The sequence below is a fragment of the Copadichromis virginalis genome, linkage group LG23 (genome assembly GCF_057382275.1).
Source record: "Copadichromis virginalis isolate Kocher_CV1m ecotype Utaka linkage group LG23, C_Virginalis_male_GT1.1, whole genome shotgun sequence".
Taxonomy (NCBI): Eukaryota; Metazoa; Chordata; class Actinopteri; order Cichliformes; family Cichlidae; genus Copadichromis; species Copadichromis virginalis.
The window spans coordinates 5,706,871-5,724,855 of NC_140639.1; the positions used below are offsets into that span (position 1 = coordinate 5,706,871).

General features: G+C 38.2%; 2 protein-coding genes across 2 annotated transcripts; both read right to left on the reverse strand.

Annotated features, from left to right (window-relative positions):
• Nucleotides 1-411: 411 nt before the first annotated feature.
• On the reverse strand, nt 412-2,918 carry LOC146680082 (mast cell protease 1A-like). Its single transcript, XM_085449417.1, has 5 exons — nt 1,889-2,918; nt 1,628-1,787; nt 1,304-1,442; nt 918-1,133; nt 412-801 (listed from the first exon to the last, which is right to left on the reverse strand). The coding sequence occupies exons 1-5, from the start codon at nt 1,944-1,946 to the stop codon at nt 664-666; spliced, it is 711 nt and encodes a 236-aa protein (XP_085305543.1). The 5' UTR covers nt 1,947-2,918; the 3' UTR covers nt 412-663.
• Nucleotides 2,919-14,592: 11,674 nt separating this feature from the next.
• Nucleotides 14,593-17,143, reverse strand: LOC146680083 (granzyme B-like). The gene is made up of 5 exons (XM_085448080.1): nt 17,054-17,143; nt 16,791-16,950; nt 15,978-16,116; nt 15,556-15,777; nt 14,593-15,460 (listed from the first exon to the last, which is right to left on the reverse strand). Exons 1-5 carry the CDS (start codon nt 17,109-17,111, stop codon nt 15,296-15,298), a joined length of 744 nt encoding a protein of 247 aa, XP_085304206.1. The 5' UTR covers nt 17,112-17,143; the 3' UTR covers nt 14,593-15,295.
• Between the last annotated feature and the right edge of the window lie 842 nt (nt 17,144-17,985).

Consider the following 17,985-nt stretch of genomic DNA (forward strand, 5'->3'; position numbering starts at 1 on the left):
GCTCTAAAGGCAAGCTGAAATGATCACCAAATACATTCTCAGTGTTACTTAGGTCATATGAGACATCACGGATATACAAAGTGTTGGATGTGTTTATTTGAACAGCCAGTGTACTGTACCTCATATCAGGTCATTTAATGATATATATCATGAACTATGTAACCTGAGTAATTTTTTTCAGATCCCAACCTGATGTCTCCATTTAACAATATGCTTTTGTGATTCTGTTCCTGTTTGTTTCACTTGTAATGCATGCTTTAGCTTACATGTTTAACATCAAGTGCCTTTACAATATATTTCCTGATTTTTGTTCATATATCTAGGAAATATATATGTTTACATTGACTTAAAATATGCTGCATAATCATGTAAAATATGTTTTGTTTGCATTGCTATTAAGAAAATAAGACATCAAAGAAAAACAGTTTATTGTCTCATTAAATGTTACAAACAAGCATAACGGCATGGGTTCTCTTTGAATCTACTCTAACAGAAAGGCAAAGCAATAATTGATTATTACTGTTTTTAAGAACATGAAATGCAGTATCAGTATATTAGGTCACAATGATATCTTGTCTGTTAGGCAGTCTCAGTTCAGTCTAAATATTGATATCTCAGTCATCAGATGTCTTAGCGATCTGAGGTTTAAATGTATTATGACTTTCACTTATGTTTTAGTATGCAGTCAATCCAGTCTCTGTATTCAGGTATCATAGTATAACTGTAGGTGTTTTGCTTGCTGGCAGACACCACCCCATACGCCGTTCCACATTCACAGACTAACGGGCCACCAGAGTCTCCCTGGAAGTACAAGCACAGTATGTAGTTATTGTGATCATAAGTGAACAATGAGCTAATTATCAATGCTGATCAATGCTCTTTTTTCTTTCTTGTTATAAGATGCAAAATCTACTTACGTTGCTTGGTCCAGTTGTACCTTTAGAGCAGTACTTTTTTTCCTTAGCACACAACTCATTGTCAGTCAGGTTCACATTGACTTCCCGGAGTACATCAGATGCTTTACCATTCTCTGTTTTTCCCCAGCCAAGGACTGCACATGACTTTGGGACATCATCACGGCCTGCGAGAGTAATAGATGTCACATTCTCGTTGAACTTAGCCTTGGGATGCAACTTCAAGAAAACGAGAAATAAGAGAATTTTAGTATCAATATATACAGTATATAGATTAACAGCTGTTTGTTGATGACTGAGCTTTTCCTAATATAATAAATGAAAGTTGATTATAGCTCAAATTAATAATAATCTTTTTGTCAAATACAATTATTTTGGTCTTTATTTACCTTAAGAAGCATTATGTCATTTTTTAAAGAAGTTTTGTTGTAGCCTTCGTGTGGAAAAGCATTTGTCTCATCCACAGTCACAGTCTGTACTTTTCTGCGATTTTTGTAATCATGAAGTCCCAGAAAGACTTTGTACAATCTGAAAAATAGGGGAAAAATATCTTGAAACAATAAAGATAATAATTTTTAGTATTAACAAAAGAAAAGATAAATCCTTCATGAAACCTACATCGCAGTCAAAGGTTGTGGCTTGAAGTTGTGTAACTTTAGCATTATTGTGGCCACATAATTCATTTTAGATAAACATGAGTGGGTTAAACTCACCTGGCTTCGCAGTGGGCAGCAGTCATCACAAAATGCTCATTTACAAGGAAGCCATCACAGTATGTTGTAATACCATTTGACTTGTTCAGCTCCAAAATCACCATGTACGGCCTGCTATGTGGTGCAACCTTATGGCCACCCACGATTTCTCCTGTATGAACTGGAGAGAAAAAGGTTTTCATATTCTATGCATCAAAATCTTAACTTCATGGACTCCGTTTTGACTTTGTATAAACGTTTGTGCTATGAAAAGAGCCTTACCTTGATCATGAAGAGTCAGCACGAGTATCAGTGCTGCCAGGTTACAGTGGGTAAACATGGTGAGATCAAAGTCAAGGTGAGTTACTGAAGAGCACTTCACTGACACTTCAGTCTTTAAATGCTTCCTTATAATAAAGGAGGAAGTGTTTGTGTTTTTGTAAATGCAAATGATGGGGTGTCAAACCACATTTATAAAGAGATCATCTCTGACACCTCCAGAAGCTGAAAAAAAGTGTAGCTTATTAAATGTAGCTCATTAGTCTTAGTTGGAGTCTTTAAGCAGGCTTAATAGTAATATAGTTCTAACAAGGGTCACATTATGCATTGTTATAGATTCAAAATCTTTCAATAAAGCTTAAAATAAATCAAATCAAACAAAACAAAAAGGTGAATATAACATGGCTTTTTGTTGAGATATTGTGAGACAGGCTTTGCTATAAATTGGTCCAAGATTCAAGTATATGACTTGATAGAGTCAACTCACAGTACAAACTCTATGAACAATGTTAAAGAAAGAAGACATTTTATAACATTTTCAATTTATAGCAAGAATGTTAAAACCATGGGGTAAAATGTTTTTTGGGGTTCATGATGAAAGAAAAATTTAAAAGAAAATTAAGAAGGTAATTAACTTAATATACTTAAAGAGTGACAACAGTGTGAAAAGTTATTGTTTGTTAGCATGATGTATTAGATGGAAAGCTATGACTGTTGCAAGAGTTGCAAGAATTTGTGCACATGGCTTCAAGAAAGCATCTTCACAATATTCAGTGAGAAAGCCTGGCGGATTACTTGGAAACAAACTATTTTCAGAATGTTGGGGGCGCGTGAAACAGGAAGCCAGCTGACATGTAGCACCAGTTACAGGTCAAGTCATCTGTCACTTTGCTTTTTTGTAATACATATAGCATGATATACAGCAATGTAGAGTAGGATAAATTCTTAAGTATACAGTGTTTTACTCAGACAGCCCTTCGCGGTATAATACGATAAGCCAGTTGTACAATCACAAACAGTGTATTCAATTTACATATATCTCCATATAGTAATGCGCTTGTACTTTTTTGCTCATTATAAATAACATTTGTATTTTTGATGGCTCACTCAGTGAGTCATTTCAACTTTATTCTGGTTTGGTCACATATCTGTGAATGTTCTAGCATCTCTCATCCTGTTTGTAATTATCAGGAAGTATAGATTTATATCATAGTTTCCTCTGACTGACTTGTGAAACTGCAGTGTATCCGCCATGGTTCGGTATGTCTGAGTCTTTCAAAAATCATCTCTTTTAAGTCTTCAGTCATAGCAGTAGAAATTTCCCCTAATTATGTCACTCCTTATATGGGTTAGTTTTTAGAGAATACCTGTAAATCAGTGTAGTGATGAATACCTGCAATATTTGGTCAAATGTTTTGGGCCAGACTTTTTAATCTTTGAATGCATCTCTCTTTCTAATGGCACAGGTGTATAACATCAATAACCTAGTCAATTTTTGGTCTTCTCAGATAGCCCACAAACAACAGTAAGTGATTTTTTTCTTGCAAAGTAGAAGAATTTGGGAACCACAGCAGCACAGCCACAAAGTGACAGACCACATAAAGTTATAGAGATGCAGAGTGCTGAGGTGCATTGTGCAGCACAAGTCACCAACTATTTGCTGACTCAAAAACTGCAGAGTATTAATCCTGGCATTAACATCAGGACAGAAACTGTGCTCAGTGAACTTCATGGCAAGTTTTTATGGCTGAGAGGCTCTTGTAGATGTAGTGTTTAGGTGGCCCAGTAATTTTACCATCATAGAATATGTATGAACCACATGCTACACATACACATACTGGTAGATGAACCATATACAAGTATTGACTATTTAATTTAATTTAAAATTTACAACAGTGACCCTTAAAAATTACAGTTTTGTAAAAGTAAGTGAATGACAGAAAGAAGAAACAAATTAGTAAAATATTTGAATTTAGATGTCTGTGAAGATTCTCAGTCATCCAGGTCATCGTAGTCAAAGGAGCTTGCAAAGAAAAGCGTCTTGACTTCTTTAAATTACTTGAAGACGTTTCACCTCTCATCCGAGAAGCTTCTTCAGTTCTAAGGTCAAATGGTGGAGAGTCCCAGACATAAACCTAGTGGGAGTATCCCCCCACAGAGGGACAAAATGATCCTCTAATCGCCTGAGCCAAGGTGTGAAACTGGGTGTGAATTTAGAGAAACTCTGTGACAAATGACAGGAAACAAACAACTCAACATCTCAATCATAAAAAAAGAAAGAAAAAGCCTGGTGTCAACCTGTGAAAAGTTAATACACAGTGGAAACGAAGTGCTTTCAAAGGTGTGGAAAAAGCTTTCCCAAGTCTTTTTATACGGAGGTATCGCCCTCTGGTGGCTATTTAAAAGAACGGAGGATTAAGGGTTAAGAAGCTAAGTTTTTAACTTTCGTAACTTAGGTCATCAGTAGGAGGACAGCGGTCCGATTTTGACGGGGTGTGAGCAAAGTTTCCAGTATTTACGGTAGCGTTATTTTAATCGCAGCTTTTGTATTGCCTTTACAGTAGTCACTGTACATCTATAGGAAACACACAGACCAGTAGCATGCAGTATAACTCATTCAACGTGACCCCCCTTACCCAATCAAATAGTTTATTGAGAGCAAAGTTGCGATTTCCTGTGTAAACCGGGAACTGCGATATCACTTATCAGTTCGATTCCTTATCAATTCTCCTATCAATTGTCACTGGGTTCTCATCAGCTCTGTTTTGAGAGTCTCCACCACTGCTAAGCAGCGATAATAAAATTATATTAATGCAAATCAATTGAATACTGTGGGTCTAGTGTTTGTGCATGTTTGTTACGTTATTTCCCCTCTTTTTGTGATCTGTGTTGGAATCATTACTCAAAAAAGTAATTATTACACAGAACCACCACAAAGCCTATATTCCAGTGAAAATTCCGGACCTGATTTTGAACCATCCACTGTCTTAATTCTAACATGGTGTAAAAGTTTGTGCCATGAAAAGAGCTTGCCATGATCATGAGCACAAGTATCAATCCTTCCATGTTACAGTGCGTAGATATAGTGAGGTCAAAGTCAAAGTAAGTTACAGTCAGGCAACTTTTTTCATCTGTGGGACACTTCACTGACATTTCAGCCTTTAAATGCATCCTGATCACAGAGCTAGAAGGAGGGATTTGTGTTGTTTGCATATGCAAAAATTAAAAAACAACAACAACAACAACAAAAAACAACTAACTGAAATTAGGAATTAGGAATGTCTGTGGCTACTGTATATAGTCAAACACCACCTGTCAAGTAAAGCAAAGTACAATTGAATAGATTTCAGTAATGCTACTTTACTAATATTTTACAATAACGATTTGCACAATGAGCTGCATGGTACTCTAATAAGTTTTGCATTTAACATTTTTTAAAAAGCTTTCGAGTAATTTGTAATTTTTTTTTCAAATAAAGTGACGTCTTCAGATTTTTGCATCTTGTCTCCTCATAGTTGTCTGTGAAAACTGTGAAAGGGTCTGGAGAAGCCGTGGAGAATATTATGCTGCCAGCATTACTGGCTTGGTGGTGGGTCAGTGATGGTCTGGGGGGTTGAAACGTATATTAATATAGATATAGCACTGGTTGTTTTCGGGTGGGGGGTTCCCATTGAGATCTGATATGTACAGTGACCCTGAGAGGTCAAACAGACACCAGCAAATAGAAAAACGCTGCAAAAGCACACAAAACACTTTCCAAAATTCAGCAACAGTGCTGCACGTTGCCAACGGCATTGGTTGTGTTTGATTAGGTTTGTGTATTTGTGTATTTTGCTGAGTTATGTGAATCAGTTGAACATTGAAATGTTCTAAATCCTATTTCCAGAAAGCACAGATCACTATGACAAACCTCTGCCTTTCCTTTCCTCTGCCTTATCGATCTAGTTTGGGGGTTTTGAGATTTTTTATAGATGCATATATCTAAAATGAACACTGCCAAAACAAAACACAATAGGCTGTTGGAGTGACCTAGTAAAAGTCTGGATTTAAATCGGATTGCAGTGCTTTGGCATGACCTTAAATAGGCTATTCATACTATTCATGCAGAATTATTTAAACAGTAAAATTCTTTTTCCAGGTAAGATCACTGTAATATGTGTGGTTTAAACACATATGTGTTTAAACACATATGTGTTTAAACACATAAACTGTTGTGTGAAAATATTTTTAAATATACTCAATTATAATTTCAGATTTGATTGTGACCAATTACTATTTCATATCATTGTTCTATCAAATAAAGCAATTGTTCTGAAGATGTGGCAGGGCATGTTATTTCCCACCATGCCCACAAGGGGGATTCCACGGACTGTACTTAGTGCAGTTGGACCCCTTATAATCAGTTCAGCCAAGCTGGTAGTCACAGTTCAGGGCTCGATCAGATCCATAGTTAATTGCTGCTTGTGTCCCAGTCCTTGATTTTTTTATGACAGAGTTATTAACAACAATTATAATTATTTCCGACTTTCCAGAACCACATGCATACACATATTCTCTGTGCTGCATTTAATAGTAAACCCATCAACACTGTTAGGATTATTTGTCTGCATTAAGCCTTAGGGGAAAAAAGGGAGCACATTCTAACCGATGCACACTCTGTGATTACCACCAAGTGTAGCCAGCATGTTAGTGTAGAGCCTTCACCTTATCAATAATACATTTATTTGCATTTACAGACAGAAGTGGAATGGGAGGATGAAAGGCAGAGAAAACTGGAGGCTAGAGCAGGCAACTAGTCACATCTGAGTCAAATAAAGATGATGTCTCAGATCTCTCTCTTTGAGATGTTTCCAGACAGACAAACAGACAAAAGAATAAGGATAATAAACAAATATCTGACTTAACTAAGATATATGGCATTGTTGCTGGGACATATTTTCTTTTAGACTCTGCTCCAGATGCCACTCTTTTTCTTGATTTTCTTGTCCACAGCCATTAGCTTGAGTCTCTATCAATTTGCTGTTTGGAAGCAGATAAACAGAAAAAAGTAAGTATAATAAACAAATCTGACCAACATTTAAGAAACTGCAATATCTCACCCATGAGTTATCCCTCCGTTATATACAATATTACAAGTGCAGAGTCTCGAGTTTTAAAAGGTTTGCATCAATAAAGAAAAGATCTATTGGAGATGTATAAGTACAAAGGCATATTTATACAATGGCCATTCAGTCTTGAGAATTATCAAACAAGATGTATATTGTATTAATGGCAAAAACATGAGAAGTTGTAAAGACTGCACTAACTGCGATTCCCCAACTAACTATCATGGAAAAGCTAGATGTGGGACTGACATTGAGCGAACTACAAAAGGCCATCAACTGTCTTGCAATGAAAAGGTTACTGGAAGCTATGGCGGTGGTGCTGAGGAGAACCTTCCAAAAGGATAGCCAATTCTGCAGTACTCTACCAATCAGGCCTGCGTGGCATGACCATGCCCAGACATCCTTAATGATAACCTGCTCCAGAGTGCTGTGGACCACAGAACGGAGCAAAGGGTTATCTTCCAACAGGACAAGGAGCCCAAGCACACAGCCAAGATTAAAAAAAAAAAAGAGAGAGAGAGAGAGCAAAAGAACTTAGAGAAATTAGAGAAGGACATACACAATGAGTTAGATCCAAGAAGATTTGAGAAGTTATATTTCTATTTGTAATTATGACTGTATTCATCAAACAATTAACTGATTAAAGTGCACATTTTCTGCTCTAATTCAAGCGATTAACCAAGTATTTTCTTAACTGTTTAGGAAATGCACACATTTCTATGCATGGTCCCTGATTTTCAAAGGCTCAAAAACTCAGTCTACAAAGGAGAAGTGCAGAAAGAAAATAAGATATTGTTAGCCTTACACAGTGGAGCTAATGTTACGTATAGATGTGCATGAAGTTGGCCAATGCATGAAGTTCTCAGTTAGAGCTAAAATCTCAAGAACTTATTAATAAGAGAGTATAATTTTTGGCTCATTAAAGTTATATCAAAGGCAAAGTAAGTAGTGATTTAAATTTAGCAAAACTCATGAAGGCGACCCTGGGATAAAGATTTTTGGATATTATAGAAAGATATCTCTTTGAATATACAAGGTATTGATCCAAGTGGAATGATGTTACTATGATGCATGCAAGGACCAATCACACATACATAGCTGATATTTTAAAACCAGCTGGAAATTCTTGTTTGTTTGACATTTGAGGTGTCAAGAATGAGCTGAAACTCCATTCCAAAGAAAGTTACAGTGTAACTCTCACAGAGTATTACAGTAATGTTACTGAATTACACCATATAGTGTCTATGTTATTAATATGTTGCTATGCTTAAGCATGAAGAGTCCTCAGGCCTATTTTGGATTTTTCCTAAAAACTCTTAGTTATAGTTAACGTTCTGTTCTCTTTTAAAGAAATCTGACAATTACAAAATAATGAAAAATGGTATCTAAAAGTGGTGTCTTTTCTGTGTCTAATCCATCTATTTAGATGCATTATTTAGATGGATTAGACACCGAAAACTCTGAATGATGACTCAGAAATGGAAGCGAAATTGAGAGCTGTTACTTGTCTATTTTCGTGAGCTTGTAATATTACGGTGTTTATGCGTTTACGCACAGACCCAATATAAATCTGCAAAAAAAGGGTTTTCCACAACTTAACACAGACAAATGCAAAGCAGAGAGAGTTCTGTTGCACACCACATAGATTTAGGAAAAGCTGCTCTTTGTCACTTTTACAGTGTAGCTGTCCAGACAGCTCTCTGGACAAAAAAGTTTTAGACCAACCACTTGCTGACTGATTTTAGGCCCCTGATATCAGCTGATAAAAGTCTCTGAGGCAATGAATATCTTTAGTCAACTTCTGTCCTGAGTACTAGAGAAATGGGTCGAGAAATGTAAAGGATACAGAAGAAAGTGGAGTATTTATTATGATGAAGTAAAAAGAAAACAGTTAAAGTTGGTGTGACACACCACGGACCCACATAGTGTTTCATTATAGTGAAACAATTTATTTTTACAGGGTGTCAAAACACTACATGCTTTTCTTCATGGCAGCTCAGCCACTGAGCTTCCTGTCTGGCACCTTGACTGCTCTGGAAAGCTTTCCAGCTGTTTCTGCACACACACACACACACACACACACACACACCTCCTCTCTGGTCCTCAGTGTCACTACAAAAAGAAGAGCGTTCATTAGTGAAATTCCCTTCACCTGGCACTTAGCCTCCCTGGTACTGCGCTTCTAGCCTGCTGCACCACCCCTCCACTGCAGCAGAGCCAGACACCACACCCCTGTCACACAACCCCACCGGCCAACTGAGGCTGGGGCTACATCCGGTCAAACCTACCACTCCCCGGAGTGGGAGACAACCATCTGTGTCCCTGGCCTATGTACCACCTTGAATGGGATGCAAAGCCAGATACCACCAGGTGACCCCTGGATAATGGCATCCTTCATGGGGTGCAGCCACTGGAGCAGGGCCCTCTGTTTGGGTCTGCAGGATGAAAGGGAGGGAAAGGTTAGGAGTGTGGAGCAGTGGCTCCCCACAGAGAGCCTTCTTTACCAACACAAATGCCGCCTGGCACTGCTCAGTCCACTGGACCAGATCTGGGGTGCCCTTTCTGGTGAGACTGGTCAAGGGGTCACCTGCAAACCCAGGTCCGCGAACCCAGGCATGAACTGGCGATAGTAAGCAGCCAGCGCAAGGAACCTCCTTTTTGGTCTTGGGGCGAGGGCGGGATCCAATAACTTTCATTTTCTCCACCTGTGGACACACCTGCCGCACACTTCATCGGGTTGGCCGTGAGCCCCGCCTGCCTCAGGGACTCCAGGACCATGGCAACATGCTGCATATGCCCCGCCCAGGTGTCACTGTAGATGATAACATCATCCAGGTAGGCACTGCATATGCGGCCGCAGCACCTGGTCCATGAGAAACTGGAAAGTGGCTGGGGCTCCGAACAAGCCCAACGTAAATCTGACGAACTGGTACAAACCGTACAGAGTGGAGAAGCCTAGATGCACCATCACTCTCCTCAACCATTGTTGCTGGGACATATTTTCTTGGACTCTGCAGACAAGGGAATCTGCCAGTAGCCCTTGGTTAAATCCAGTGTCGTGAAAAAATAGCTGTGCCTATCAGGAACTCGTCAACCCTGGGCATGGGGTAGGCATCAAACCATAACACTTCGTTCACCCTGCAGTAGTCAGCACAGAACCGTGTAGCCCCATCTTTTTTCACAACCAGAACTATGGGGCTACACCATGCACTTCTATTACTCCCATTTTCAGCATTTCAGCCAGGTCTTTCTGAACAATTTGCTGCTTTTGTTCAGGCAGCCTGTAGAACCAATTTAACGCCCAATAATTTGCACCGCTCTTTTAGTGTGCGAGATATGAACGATGTGGCCTGGTCAGTAGGTATCTCTTTCGGGATGCCGACTTGGAAGATTACCTGAAACACCACCTACACCACACTGTTTGTAGAAATGGTGCACAGCGGCACTGGTTCCAGGTATTGCATTGCATAATCCACCAGAACTAATACAAAGCAGTAGCCACGTGCACTCCGGTGAAACAGCCCGATGATGACAATACCAATGCACTCAAACAGGACCTCCATTAAGGCACTTCTGGAATGACGGGCTGGTTAACCAGCTGACATTCTGGGCAGGACGTTCACCATCAGTGCGCATCCGCTCAGATGCTCGGCCAATAAAATCGGGCCTCTATTCACTCCAGAGTTTTATCATATCCCATATGTCCTGCCATGGGGTTATAATGAGCCGCCTGGAATATCATTTCCTTTTTAGGCACCAACAACTGGGTGTGTTCTTCCTCTTTGCGAGTGTCATGACCCACTCAATAAAGCCTATTAGTCAATAACAAATACTACATGCTACTAACAGCTGTGATCGCATCCCCACATACGGCCCTGAAGGGTATTAAACTCCAGCCAATTTGTTCCAAAAATCAGGGGATGCGGCAGGTCAATTTGGTTGACCTGTATTATTCTGTCATATTTCATTTATACCAGCGGTCCCCAACCTTTTTTGCGCCATGGAACTGGCCTTTAAGGTGTCGCGGATAAATACAACAAAATAAAACTAGTACCGGTACCGAAAAAAAGAAAATTTATTCATAACACACGTGAAAAGACCAAGGAAAACTGAGTAAACGATAAAAACGATAACAAAATAACGCTGAAAACCGATAAAAACCCTGAAAACTGTACATTTCACACCTGAGCCTCAACTCTCGCGGCCCGGTACCAAACGACTCACGGACCGGTACCGGTCCGAGGCCCGGGGGTTGGGAACCGCTGATTTATACTATTATTGTTCATTTCAGCTTTAGCTTTGTAGTTTTAGCTATCTTCACTCATTTTTGTTCATACATCAATGTCTGTTGTACTGTAGTATGTATCATATTGTAAATCTAAGATACAAAAATCAATTTTTACTTAAAATGAGCTGTTTACTCATTTGCATTTTCATGGTGAAAAGAAGTCATCTTGAAAGATAACAGTGAAAGAGATAATGTTTCTTGCTTGATAATACGCTGCTAAAAAACAAGATATTCTGGATTCTCACTCTCGATTAATCAAAGCTGCACAGCACAAAGTAGGACATTACTTTTTTTGTTGATTTTAAGGGCAGGAAATCTGAGTTTTGCTTGCCGGTGGACACCACCCCATAAGCCTTTCCACCTTCATAGACTAATGTTTCACCAGAGTATCTCTGGAAATACATGAACAGTATGTAGTTATTGTAACAATTGAACAATGAGCTTGTTATTATTATTAACCTAACTTTTTTTCTGTAGTTAAGATACAAAAACTACTTACATAAGCTGGTCCAGTTGCACCCTCGGAGCAGTACTTATTTAGCTTAGTACAAAGCTCATTGTCAGTCAGGTTACAGTCAGTCTTTACCGTTTCCTGTATTTCCCCCAGGCCGGAACGTCATGAAAATAACCTTACCTTTGCCTTGAAGAGTCAATACATATATCGTTAGTGCCAGATTACAGAGGGAAAACACTGCGAGATGAAAGTCAGGGTGAACTACTGAAGAGAATGATACAACACTTCACATCTTCAATCTTGAAACGCTGTCTTGGAACAGAGAGAGAAGGAGGCGCGTGTGTGTGTGTGTGTGTGTGTGTGTGTGTGTGTGTGTGTGTGTGTGTGTGTGTGTGTGTGTGTGTGTGTACATTTGCAAATGTTGTGGCTTTGAACCACATTCACATCCACAAATATTAGCTTTTTAAAAACATTACATCTGATTAAGAAGACAAATGCACATGTTTTTCTCATCTTAGACTGTATTATTATTGTGAGAAGGAAAGTAGTTGTTAGCTAAAAAGTTAGCGTATACAAGGTAATTGTGTTAGTTTAGATAAGATAACTATAGCCTTTATGAACCACATTAATGATGAAGAGATTTTATGGATTTAAAGCAGATTTCAAGCAGTTTATGAGGTTAACAATAATGGCCACAATAACCATGTAGTAAAAGAAAATCTACATAGTCTACAGTCAACTGGAAAAGAAAAGGAGTGAATTACATGAAAATGTTTGACACAAGCCCAGACTTACACAAGTAAGTTTGCAGTTTCCACACCTGGTGATTGATGCATGTGAGAAAAACATTAATACAAAATATAGTAAAGCAAAAAAGTACAAATAAAGAGAAGAAGTCTTCTTACAGGGAGATTGGATGTAGTATGAAATATAATTCACGTATGAATACGCGGACAACTGACACTGTCTAATAAAAAGAAAAAAAAAACAGCTGTGGTAAGTATAACTTAGAATTAATCTCTCCTGGTGATACAGCAATGTAAAAGAAAAACACAAGGAGTGCAAAACTATCATGCATGAGAATATATTTACCTTAATCATAATGTTCTAACCTTCAGTTTTCATTCCTTATACTTAGTTCTAAATAGATTACAGTCACTCTTTAAAATCTGTATTAAAAAAACAGAAGGCTTGTTAACTTGAATTCAGATCTGATACATTTTTGCATGAAACAGTGCACATGGCTTCAAAAAAATCATCTTTGTAACAATATTGTGATCACAAGACATAACAAGAGATATGCTGTGAACCTTTAATGCATAGACCATTTTAAATGATAAGAGATTAACAAGAAGTCACGTACATTCATAATGACAACAGTTGTGGTTGACACTTACTAGCAGTTCTACTAAAAGTAACTCGGGGAAAATAAGAAAACAAAAAAGAGATGACATTAAAATTCCATGTTATAAAGATGGCCTTCTATTATGCCAGCTGCAAACATGCTAATGCATCTTTATCAGTTGAGCTTTTTATTTTTCACTCAATGAGACATACATTGTCTATCTGATTCTACTTGAGAGTTGAGAGACTTGAGAGAAAGTGAGAAAAAAAGAAGAGGAGAAGAAGAGTAAAGAAGAGAAATGCCCTTTTCAATGATGAAGCTAAATGCAAAAGAAGTCCCATTCATGGGGCAGATCAGTCAAAAGAACATTTTTAAATCCATGCTTTCTCCACTTTTGGTCTTTTAAACTAAGAATTGAAGTTCAGTTCGATCTTGTATATTTGGAAAGATTTATGCATCTGTCATCCAGTTTGCAGCAATCAGGAAGTATAGATTACTATCACCATTTCCTCTATCTGACTTGTGAAACTGCAGTGTATAACACAGAGGTTTTCTCTGTCTTTGTGGTGTTTTTGTGTTATAGTAAATAGCCACACATACACTGTGAATGTGAACTATTCTCTTGAACATTAACAAACATATACACCCATATGCTGCACTGCACTTCTGACATAAAGATCCAACTTTCTCTCACCCCAACCGGTCGCAGCAGATGGCCGCCCCTCCCTGAGCCTGGTTCTGCCGGAGGTTTCTTCCTGTTAAAAGGGAGTTTTTTCTTCCCACTGTTGCCAAAGTGCTTGCTCATAGGGGGTCATATGATTGTTGGGTTTTTCTCTGTATCTATGAAGCGCCTTGAGGCGACTTATGTTGTGATTTGGCGCTATATAAATAAAATTGAATTGAATTGAAATTGAATTGAATTGAACTATAAATGACCCCTCAGTACAATGTCTGACTTCATCCGTTATACCAATACAAAGCTAGCATAATGTTTCCTCTTCACATGATTTCATTTATTTCTATATGTAGACAAGGAAAATGAGTTAGATGACGAAACTGCCTAAGAGCTACATAGACAAGGATAGATAAAGAACTCCATGTTTCTAAGAACACGATCCTCTGTAGTTGAGTGTTTACTGGGAGCAATTTAACTTTTCTAGTTAACATGCAAGCAAAGGTTTTTGAGTTTGGGCTGGAGCTCCAACACCACTTTCAAACCTACAGCCAACTTATAGTCACCATTTAACCTAACATGCATGTTTTGGGACTGTGAGAGGAAGCCGGATAACCTCAAAAGAAGACATGATGAGACACTATGAGCCAGTCAGTGGAGGTTTAGAACCCAGGATCTTCATGCAAGGTGACAGCGCCAACTATAGTGCATGCAGAAAGTATTCACAGTGCTTTATGTGTTCCAAATTTTCTCATGTTACAGCCTTATTCCAAAATAAATTAAATTCATTTTTTACCTCAGACATCTACACAGAATATCCCTTAATGACAAAGCGAAAAAAGTTTGTTTGAAATTCTTGCAAATTTATTTAAAAAACACACAAACAAGCAAAAGGGAAAATATGCACTTGAGTATTCTGTTAGTACTGTATTAATATAGGGTCCTCTAAAAAAATCTAAATTATCTCCATTTATGGAGCTAATAAAATTTGCTCAAAAAACTGTTTGGGTCCTTTGCTGAACAAATTTTAAGCCAACAAGTACAGCTAAACAATGAACTACTGCTAAACAATGAATGCATGTGCAGTTTACAACTGTCATACATACATTATAAACGCATGCACACAAAAACAAACACATATTTTATACATCCATATATTCTCATTTATCCATATGTTTGTATAATGAAATATAAACACAGTGAGTAGCACAACAGTTTATTGCTGTTACAATCCAACATATCATCTTGGTTTCTCTCTTAAACTAATTCGAAATCTTAAAATCTGTTGATTTTAAGAGTAGTAAATGCAGTATCTAACATTAAAATAAAAAAAAATGGTATTCATTCTACATTTAAATTTAAGATTTTAAACTATGACTAAAATGAAACTACAGGTTTGCAAAGAAAAGGTTTGTAGCTGGAAGAAAAAAGGCAGCAGTGTGACCATTGCACCACCTTGCCACCCATCATTTTAATAGAATGAGTTCAAATATTCAAATCTCAGTTGTCATATAACTTTTTTTAAAGGCAGATTCAATACATGAATTACCACTTTCGATGATGATCTATGACAGAATCAATCCAGTCTCGTTTGTCAGATATCTTAATGTAACTGTAGAGCTTAAGGCCATCTAGCATTGAGTTACTACTGGCGGACACCACCCCGTATGCCTTTCCATCTTCACAGACTAATGGGCCACCAGAGTCTCCCTGGAAATACAAGAATAGTATGTAGTTATTGCAGCAAGTGAACACTATCATTATCATTACTGACCAAACTTTTTTAAGGTATAAAAGCTACTTACCGTGGATGGTCCAGTGGCACCCTCAGAGCAGTACTTATTTTCCTTAGCACAAATCTCATTCTCAGTCAGGGTTACATTGACTTCCAGGAGCACATCAGAGTCTTTACCGTTTCCCGTGTTTCCCCAACCAGGAACTACACACGATTTTGGCGCAAATCCATCATCACGGTCTGCAAGATCAATAGGTTTCACATTCTCGTTGAACACTGCCTTGGTGCTCAACTTCAGGAGCAAGGAGAGACAAAAATATTTGTTAAAATATTACAATATTACATATTTCTGACCCTTCCTTTTAATGCTGTTTGTTTTAGTTGAACATTATCTAAAGGTAATAACAAACAATAATAAGAAATTAAATTTGACTTGGAAGAAATAATAAAAATTTGACAACAAACCCCCCAAAATACTGTTGTTTCTTTTACCTTAAGAAGCATTATATCGTTGCTGTAAGAAACTGGATTATAGTCTTTGTGTGGAAATGCATTGGTCTCAGGCACCGACACATGCTGTACTCCATTATGGTTGTGGTAATCATGAAGTCCCAAAAAGACTTTGTAGGACCTAAAATGAAATAAGTGCAATCACTTTTTGACAGTGTAAAAGAGAAGAGTGCTGGTCTGATGCTAACCAAATAAAAAAAATCTAAAAATGTTATGAGTACATTCATGAAACCGCCATGAAAGCTTTTATCCCAGTCCCCGAGTTTATGAGTAACATAAACCCCAGAGCGTTCTCACTCCCGAGGCGTAACATGTCGACGTTTTGTCACGTCCCGCGGCGTTCCTGAGGAACGCGAAAGGAGACCTTCGGCGTTCTTATGGTACGCGGCGGGTTATGGCTGGAATCCAGTGCAATGACGCTCCCGCGGTAGTAGACGTTCCAGCCCTGTATTCCAGCCCTAAACCTAACCTTATCCCTAGCCCTAACCATAACCTTATTCCAGACCGTAACCAGGACTTTAATGATGTTAAATAGCGTGTTTCTAAGCGATTTGAAGAAAAAGAGCGAACATGTGTAGGTTCAGTCCAGACGGTTCTCATATTTCCTCTTTTTCCGAGGTCGTCATTTAGGAACGTGGTGGGTAGCCGAAAACGTAATATGGTGACGATTTGTCACCTAGCGTAAAATGTTACGCTTTGGGAGTGAGAACGGGTTGCAAACCCAGCTTACTGCGATAACAAAATATACTGGACACTTAATTCTTTCTAGGTGAACATAAACTATGTTAAACTTACTTTGCATGGCAGTGGGCAGCAGTCAGCACAAAGTCCTCATTAACGAGGAAGCCATCACAGTGTTTGTTATGACCACCTAAGATGTGCAGCTCCAAAAGCACCATATATGGTTTGCTATGTGGCACAACTTCACGGCCACCAATGATTTCTCCTGTATAAACTAGAAAGAAAAAAGTTATCAGATTCTGTATATCAAAATCTTTATCATGCAGTGTTTCAGTTCTGACTTTGGATATAAGTATGCACTAAGTAAACATACTTACCCTGATCTTGAAGAATCAACACGAATATAAGTACTACCAGGTTACAGTGGGTAAACATGGTAAGATCAAAGTCAGGGTGAGCTAATAAAGAGCAGTGGGACACTACACTGACAGATTCAATCTTTAAATGCTTTCTTATCACAGAAAGAGAAGGAGGAGTTTGTGCCATTTGCATATGTGAATGATGTGGCTGTATTCATAAACCATATTCACACAAGATCTCTCACCTCCAGAGCCTGATAGGTCATATTTTTATCTGGTATTATAGCTGGTTGTTGTACAGTCTTACCTTACAATATAAAGCACCTTGAGGCATCTGTTTTTGTAATTATGATTTTTGCTGTAATTGACACTATATAAATAAGACTGAATTGAATTCAATTGAATTCAGTTTAATTGAAAACAGTATTAGTGACCAGCACTTCCTAGAACAATCCATTTCACTGGAGGAATGGCTAAAAAACTATCAATGGGCAGGTGAACAACAAACAAGTCCACTAGAGGCCTGTGTGTTTTCAACATACCCAGAGTATCTTTCCATGATCACTTTTCGTAATACTGGCAATCAGCATAGGTAGTTACACAAAGTTAACCCTAGGTTTCCTCTGCATGAAAAGAGTGGCATTGGCAGCAACTCACAGAAGTTTACTTGACTTTTCAAAGGAAGATTAAATTGTGCTATGGAAAAAGATATGAATAGATTAAACAAGCAATACCAATTGAAAGCACCACAGAAGTGAGTGTAAAAGGAACTGCACAGTAGTGTTAAAGCAGGAAGCATAGATTACTATCACTTTTTCCGCTGACTTCTCTACTCAACGTTGCTCAATGTTTATGGCTTGCTTTACAGCCACAAAGACCTCACTAGACATATGATTTTCTGCTCAAAACCAGTATTGCATGGGTTTTGGTTTATCTCAGCGGTTGAGCAG